The sequence below is a fragment of the Archocentrus centrarchus genome, chromosome 3, assembly GCF_007364275.1.
Source record: "Archocentrus centrarchus isolate MPI-CPG fArcCen1 chromosome 3, fArcCen1, whole genome shotgun sequence".
Lineage (NCBI taxonomy): Eukaryota > Metazoa > Chordata > Actinopteri > Cichliformes > Cichlidae > Archocentrus > Archocentrus centrarchus.
This window is the reverse complement of record NC_044348.1, coordinates 468878-476783: the sequence shown is the minus strand read 5'-3', so window position 1 is coordinate 476783 and position 7906 is coordinate 468878. Positions and strand designations below refer to the sequence as shown.

Genomic DNA, 7906 nt, shown 5'->3' with positions numbered 1-7906 from the left:
TTTTACTTGGTGTGATTGGCAAAATTTGCACTTTGCAAAACTGAAACTGTAAACCTGCTGATGGAAAAAAGAGGCTGCATTTTGACCCAAAGCCTGATTTCAGTAGTCTGGCTCATGTTGACTCTTTCTTTGAAGTGTTTTGAGTATTTCTTACTTGTAAAATGAATGCTTCAATGAAGATGTTTGACAAAATAAAAAAAAAACAAAAACAAAACATACAGCTTGGACTGTTATTCTGCCCATGATGAAGGTTAACAGCATTCAGAGCATCTTTACAGCTTTTATGATCTATACTGCAACGCCACCTGCTGGCCAATTCCAGTGTTCACCATTTGATAGGTTTTTTTTTTTTTTGGTCACAAACAATAAGGGCAACATAGTTAATACAGTAGCTTTTTATTATTATGTTTAGAGGTTTTTTTTTGTTTGTTTCCTTGTTGAGTTTACAACTTGAATGCTTACTTTGTTTAATTTTTATTTTAGTTTTTCTGTTTGAGTATGTGGTGGGAGTTCAGTTGTCTTTTTTTCTACTTGGTAGGCACTTTCTTTGGGCCCCTTAATACAGAAAGACAGCCCCCACTTTTTCATTGTACCTTTTTTTTTTTTTTTTGCTGATCACACACAAAACTTCCCCACTTGTCCTGCTGGTGGTCATCCAAGCTCGGGTCCTCTACCAGAGCCCTGGGAGCTTGAGGGTCCCGCGCAGTAGCTTAGCTGTTCCCGGGCTGTTTTTTTTTTTTTTCCTTTCTACTTGAAGTGAATTCAAGTTGCCTTGGGGGAATTTTTTCCCCCCCCGATTCCAACACCACATGAATGCGTAATTTTTTCACACATATTTGGTTACAATTCGGGAAAATAAGTAAGCAAAAACAGACTAATAAAGCTTTAACTTTGTACACCACTGGGTTTACTGGGTTACTCTTAAAAACCTGTTGAACAAATGGTTTTCCCCATTTATTGTGAAGGAACGTGACTCTGTACAGAGCCCTTATGTCAACCCCTTTCGGTACTATTGGCATCAACTGGAACCACCACCCATTTAATCCAAATCTAAAAAAAAAAAATGCCACGATGGTCATTTAAAAATGTTTTACTAGTATCTTTATTTACATAAATATCAGGATTCTTGAGGGACCGGAGTCCCAGAATAACACAAAAACAGAACACGGTGATGAAGGGTGTGCCGGCTAAACAGGAGGACATCACTTCTTCTCGGGGGCCTTATCACCAGCCTCCAGCTTGGGTGAATCCTCTTTGGGATCCCGGTAGGCGGGGAACACCTCCCAGGGCGTGTTCAGGTCAAACTTCCTGAACTCCTGTGCCAGCTCCACAGGCTCTGCCACCACACGCTTCAACTCATCATCATAACGGACCTGCAGAGGGAGGCATGCTTCAGTTTGTAAGCTGGTGCAGTCAAAATGAAAGAGAATGAATTTACGTAATTTGTTTTTCATGGACAGATATGGTAGATTTTAGGGATACAAAATTATCAGTCTTTATAGACAGAAGCTTTTCTTTACAATGTGACCTTATAAAATGATTCTTAAAGATTCTTTTCTTAAAAATGTGAAATTAATCATCATGAGGTCAAATAAAATGAATAAATGAAACAGAACGCAGAGGAGCCAGATACAACACATGTGGGCACAGCTGCTTCTCTGTCTGTCTTACTGACATTGATGGAGCTGAACAAACCAAACTCAGAACTCACCTCCACGTATCCTGACAGAGGGAAGTCCTTCCTGAAGGGGTGACCCTCAAAGCCATAGTCAGTCAGAATTCGCCTCAGGTCTGGATGGTTGGCGAAGAAAACCCCAAACATGTCCCACACCTGTTGTAATACAGTTATACTCTCAGTTTGTCTGTGATGTCAATATAAACCATAACAAATGTTGAGTATCATGACTGCAGCATGTGACTCACCTCCCTCTCGTACCAGTTGGCAGCCATGTGGACGGGGACGGCGGAGTCCACCGGTGTCAACTCATCTGTGTAGGTCTTGACGCGGATGCGGGAGTTGTAGCGCAGCGACAGCAGGTTGTACACAATCTGTAAACCAGCACACACAAGTCAGCTACTTTATATGGGGTACTTTAGATCATTAAAACTAAAACTGTCTTACAGTATACAATCAATGCAGAAATTAATTTACTTTAAAACATATCCTTCTGGCTGGAACCGCATCGGTGCCTCTATTGTTTTCAGAATGATTGCTTTTTAATAAACTGGGAAACTTTTTATTAATTTAGGCAGGTAAACAGTAAGCTGGATACACACAAAGGGTTTCTGCAGAATTCAGCAATTAAGTTTAACACATTTTATTGACACAAACATTTACAACATCCAGTTATGGTAAAAAGAAAGTACACCCTTTGTTAATTCTACAGTTCTTATATCAGGACATAAAAAAGTGATCTAGCTTTTAGCAGGGCCCTATTCCAGGAAACAGGCTTAGCTAACAACTCTGAGTTTATTAACTCTGAGATGAGCGAAACTTTCTGTTCCAGAAACAGAGTTAACTTCTACTCTGAGTCAGTTACCAGGGTAACAGACTGAACCTAACCAGGTTTTCTTCAACAAACTGAGTTTCTCTCTGGCTCCGCCCCTTCCTGCGGCATCTGAACCAGCTCACTGACAGATTTCCTCATTCATAATCTCGCTGTCAGAACACATAGTGGTACAAATTCATTTGCAGAGATTTATGTAAGTACTGAGATGCAAGTTAGATGTTAGTTTGCTTTTTTAATGTATTTAACATGAGCACCTATAACTCTGCCCAAAGGAATCATAGGCTCTGTAACGGATGAGCAAACCATGTCCAGGACAGTCCCCCATGGAGCCCCCGTGCTGCTCATTAATGTCCCAGAAACACAGCTCCCCAACCTGACAAACTTTCTGTCAAGTAGTCTGATCCAGGAAACAAAAGAAGAATCTACACCCATTTCCATGAGCTCGTCTTTGAGTATATTTAGTTGGGTGGTATTGAAAGAGTTTGAAAAATCAAAGAACATAACTCTCACAAATGTTGCTGTTTTGGAGATTCCTTTCTATCTTACTTTTGTATTCCACTTTTGCCATTTTCAATCTCTTCTTCAGTTCATGTTGTACCTATTTGAGCCATTCTTTGTCACCATCCCTGAAAGTTACCTTTTCTGGTTGAGGATTGCCTTTATGCAGGGTTCATGCAGGGTTTGCAGGGTCAAATTCAAGCACTTTTTAAGCACTTTCAAGGTCCATTTTCAAGATTTTCTAGCACATTAACACTGGGATACATATTTATACAAACACATACATACTCAAAATTATTTCACATTGTTAATCACATTAAAAAGATGGTATTATGCACTAAGTCACTTGACAGAAAACAATAACTATCCATCCATTCGCTTCCGCTCATCCTGTTCAGGGTCGCGGGGGGGCTGGAGCCTATCCCAGCTGTCATAGGGCGAGAGGCGGGGTACACCCTGAACAGGTCGCCAGCCTGTTGCAGGGCCAACACAGAGACAAACAACCTTTCACACACACATTCACGCTGTCATTCACACCTATGGGCAATTTAGTGTAGCCAATTAACCTAACCCCAGTAAGTGCATGTCTTTGGAATGTGGGAGGAAACCGGAGTACCCGGAGGAAACCCACGCAAGCACGGGGAGAACATGCAAGCTCCACACAGAGAGAGGGAGAGGCCTGGGCCAAGGTGGAATCGAACCCAGGCCTTCCAGATTTTATTCTAACTGTGAGGCAGCAGTGCTAACCACTGCGCCACCGTGCTGCCCCAAAAACAATAACTAGTGATAGTTAATTCTGGAAACGTTATTCTCCAGATTGTGAGCAAATCCAGTTTAAAACTGCTCTTATGTTGCTCCCACGGTGTAACTCGGTCTAACACAGTAACCTGAACTGTCCATCAAAGTGACCAATCACATTAGGCCCCGCATAAACAGTCAAAAGTCAGTTTCTTCACAGGCGCAAAATTCAGCTCCGCACAAGAGCGTGAACCTGCAGCAACACAGGCGCACAGCAGACCCTCGTGTGCTCGATCTTTCTTTGTGCGTGTGGCTGCTGAGCTCTACGCAGCCGCACACACGAGTTGTTGAATTTACTTCCTGCGCTCGCGGAATCACATTATTTCCGAAGATTATGTTTTTTACAATGTACAGATGCACCAATGTATGTATATATTTTTATACATTCTATTTTTTGTATATTTTACACATTGTTTATTTTCTGTATATCTCTTGATCATATTGATTATACTAGATTATAATATTTTTATAATATTTTTATTTTCATTTTAGAGAGTTTGATTTTCTGTTACATGGCACTGAACAGGAGTGGCCCTCCAATCTCATTGTACATCCTGTATAATGACAATAAAGGCATTCTATTCTATTCTATTTTTTCTCGCGTGTGACTTTTGACCTTAACAGAATTCCATACTTGTCTTATCCATAATTGGAATTTGCAGTTTTCCAGTCAACACTTTGTCAACACACTGACAGGTCACATGCAGACATGCAGGCCAGGCCGGGGGGAATAATTTTAGACTTTGTCTCATTTTCTTTCTCCATCTCATAAGCTATTCAATCAGATCATTATATTATTTATATTTAAAAAAAATAAAAATTACAACTTCCAGCAGTTTCAAGCACTATATCCAAAATTCAACCACTTTTCAAACCTTGAAAGCACCACATTAAACTCCAAGCATTTTCAAGGATTTCCAGCAACCATACGAACCCTGTTTATGTCACTTGTGATCCAGGGTTTGTTGCTGAGAAAACAGCGCAGTTTTTGTAGGTATGATTGTGTCTCTACAGGCATTGATGTATTCAGTAAAGCAATCATACTGTTCAAATTCATTTTACTGACAACAGGTGAGGGGGAGCCATCATTATACGTCTGTGCATGTGTGTGGTGTGATGCTACCTCAAAGCGGTTCTGTCGTGTCGGGATGTCGACAGCTGTCAGGTCAATCATGTTCCTGAACTGAGCGTTGGTGTGGTCCCTCAAAAAGGTCAGCACAGGGACCACTCCATCAGGATGGATCATCACCTCCAGTTCATTGTAACAGGTCACCTACACAAACACACACACTTTTAGGCCATCTGCAGGATTCTAAACATAATAACTCTAATTAGAGATTAATTTAAAATTATTATTTGAGGCTTGATGGATAACATTATGACATCAGCAATAACTTACCTACTTTCTGCAAACAGAACATGTAAGTCAATGCCAGTATTTACAATGCATGCATCTGAGTGCTCTCATGTGAAAATGAACTCACCTGGACCTGCTGAATATATTTGGGCATCATCTCTGCCACATACTCCCCAAATGCTGTTAGCTGGTTGTGAGTGACAGCATCCGTGGGCCTGACAGTAGCTGCACAAAACAGAGGAGACAACACAGTAAATTCATCATGGCAGACGCTGTAGATTTTGTGCGTCTTCTGTAATATTTGACGCAAGTCACAGAACCAAATATCCATTTGATACCTTGGCTTCAGGTACCTGCCAATACCAATTATTGATCTGACACTAGCGTTTAAATAATAAACTCACTGTGAGGACCAGATTGGGATTCATTACTAATGTGTAAGGTAACATCACACTCGACTTAAGAATTAGTTTCCTAACTTTACAAAATATCCATCCATCCATCCTCTTCTCCTTTTCAGGGTCGTGGGGGGCTGGAGCCCATCCCAGCTGTCAATCCAGCAAATAAAAACATAAGAACAAAACTACTAAAATGATCATACAGGACAATGCGACCAAAATAAATAAAACTAGCAAATATCAGATCAAATGTAAACTGTCAAATCAAATCCCATCCCTCATATGCAAATGCTAAGTTTAAAGATAAACAAAACATCGGCAGTCATTACTGATATTCACTCCTTAAAGTGAATTCACTGCCTGCAGCAGGTAACATGGAGAGGAGGCGGCTGCTGTCTCAGCCTGCAGCTCAGTCTCCAAGAAGCTGCCAGATATGAAAATAAGTGGCAAACTAAGCTAGCAGTTACATACAGACAGCTTTTGCTTTGGCAGCATCGCCTCTTTGCTGCTGTAAAACCCAATATTTCATCTCATGCATCTAGTGCTTTATCTGATAGTACTTTATCTGATAAGTCAAGCATTTGTAAACTTAGTAAGTCTGTCAGCATACAAATGTGATTAGCAAAACAGCATCACAACTGTGCAAGAAACAGTCAAAGCTTTACAAATGAAAACACAGCAACTTTTATTATTACTTCTAGGTATCTGATGTGGCCTCAGACTTCTGGGCCCCATTATATGTGGCATTATCCACATTTGGACCATCTGGATATTCTTTTAAAACACCTGAGAGTATGTTTAAAAAGTCTAATTATTTTAGCTCTACCACATTTCTGTGCAATGTTAGCTAAGATCAGACTAACTAGCACCAGGGACAGAAACACCCGGCCACTGTACCGCATTTATGGGTAGAAACGGGGATTTACTACTCCATTCTCCAGCAACAGTTAGTTGTTGGATCTATTTCTTAACGCCCATCTGGTTCTGAGGTCTCCGTGTATTTGCCCACTTGATGTCAAAACAGCTGAGTAGTTGAGCTATGAACATCTTCTATTTCCATCCCCCTGCAACATGAGTTAGTGTGTACTCACGCCTGGACTCGGTGCTGGAGCCCTGCAGTCTGGTCTGCTGCTGCAGGAGGCACGACGTCCGCGCAACTGAGAGGGGACAAACAGAAAGGATTTGTCACAGAGGAGCAGAAACTGACATGTGAATACACACAGCTAAATAAGAGCTGGCTAAAGGTAGCATTAGCTATCTCGAAGGTCAAACCCGAAACATTTGACAGCTGAAAACGACATCATTTTTGGTAGCATGCAAATGGACGCTGGCTAAAATGAATTACTGCAGTTTGCAGTTTGTATAGGGGTTTGTAGTTAGCGTACTGTTAAAACTCCTTCCGAGACCTCCGCGGACAAACCGCACCAACGACGCCGCCATTTTGTCTCTGAGGTTTCTTCTTCTGGCCGAAAGGAGACTGTTATCGGCCTGTCGCCCCCTCGTGGACCGGAGGATAAATGTTGCTCAATAGTCTCACGGTGTCTGGAGAGAAAAATGCAGGGAAAAAAACAGGAAACTCAGAACTGAAACTTTAAAAAATATTACATTCATAGTATAAGCCCAAAAAAAAATTCTGGGTTCATTTTGAACCAGAATCTATCTAGCGTAAAAACTTGTAAATCAATCAATCAATCATATTATCAAGAACAACTACCTCCACTGCTGTTGGCCAAGAGGGTGCTGGTGGATACTAATTAATGCTGTAGTTGAGTGGACTTCCAATAAACACTTACTAGGATTAATACAGCATAGACATTTTAGGACACTTTCCAAGATAGAAGAACTGCCCAGATATCTGTCCATGCTACAGTCAGCTTTAGGTTTGGGTTTGTTTGTATGAAGCAAAACCGAACAGTGTATTAACATTTGAAGAAAAGCAACTTTTAATGTCTGTTAACATCTGCTTCGGGGATTGACTCCTTCCCCTCCTCCCGTTTCTCAGATTTTACCTCCTGGATTCCTTCCTTGTTCATTGTTTTGTTACAGCCCTCTGCTGTATTTTATTTTCCCAGCTGTATGTATAATATTATTTTAGAAACCGAGACATCCTTCACCTACAATATGCATATGAGTGTTTGAACCAAACATCAATACTGTATTGCTGCCTCTTGTGATATGATTATGGGTCTGTTGTAGCCAAATATCACTATTTTTTATTAAAACAGCAGGTGCTCTACAATCTCCACGAATCTGACTCAACGGTCACTACGTCACTGAATAAATGAAATTAAAGTGAACAAAAGGTAACTCACTCACTCACACATCACAGCTGACTGACAGCAGGG

The 7906-nt window shown here is 40.9% G+C and overlaps 1 protein-coding gene across 1 annotated transcript; it reads right to left on the bottom strand.

Moving 5' to 3' along the window:
- Window positions 1-1078: 1078 nt before the first annotated feature.
- On the bottom strand, window positions 1079-7068 carry ndufs3 (NADH:ubiquinone oxidoreductase core subunit S3). Its single transcript, XM_030726276.1, has 7 exons — window positions 6947-7068; window positions 6653-6718; window positions 5291-5388; window positions 4930-5079; window positions 1924-2049; window positions 1712-1831; window positions 1079-1373 (listed from the first exon to the last, which is right to left on the bottom strand). Exons 1-7 carry the CDS (start codon window positions 6999-7001, stop codon window positions 1203-1205), a joined length of 786 nt encoding a protein of 261 aa, XP_030582136.1. The 5' UTR covers window positions 7002-7068; the 3' UTR covers window positions 1079-1202.
- Between the last annotated feature and the right edge of the window lie 838 nt (window positions 7069-7906).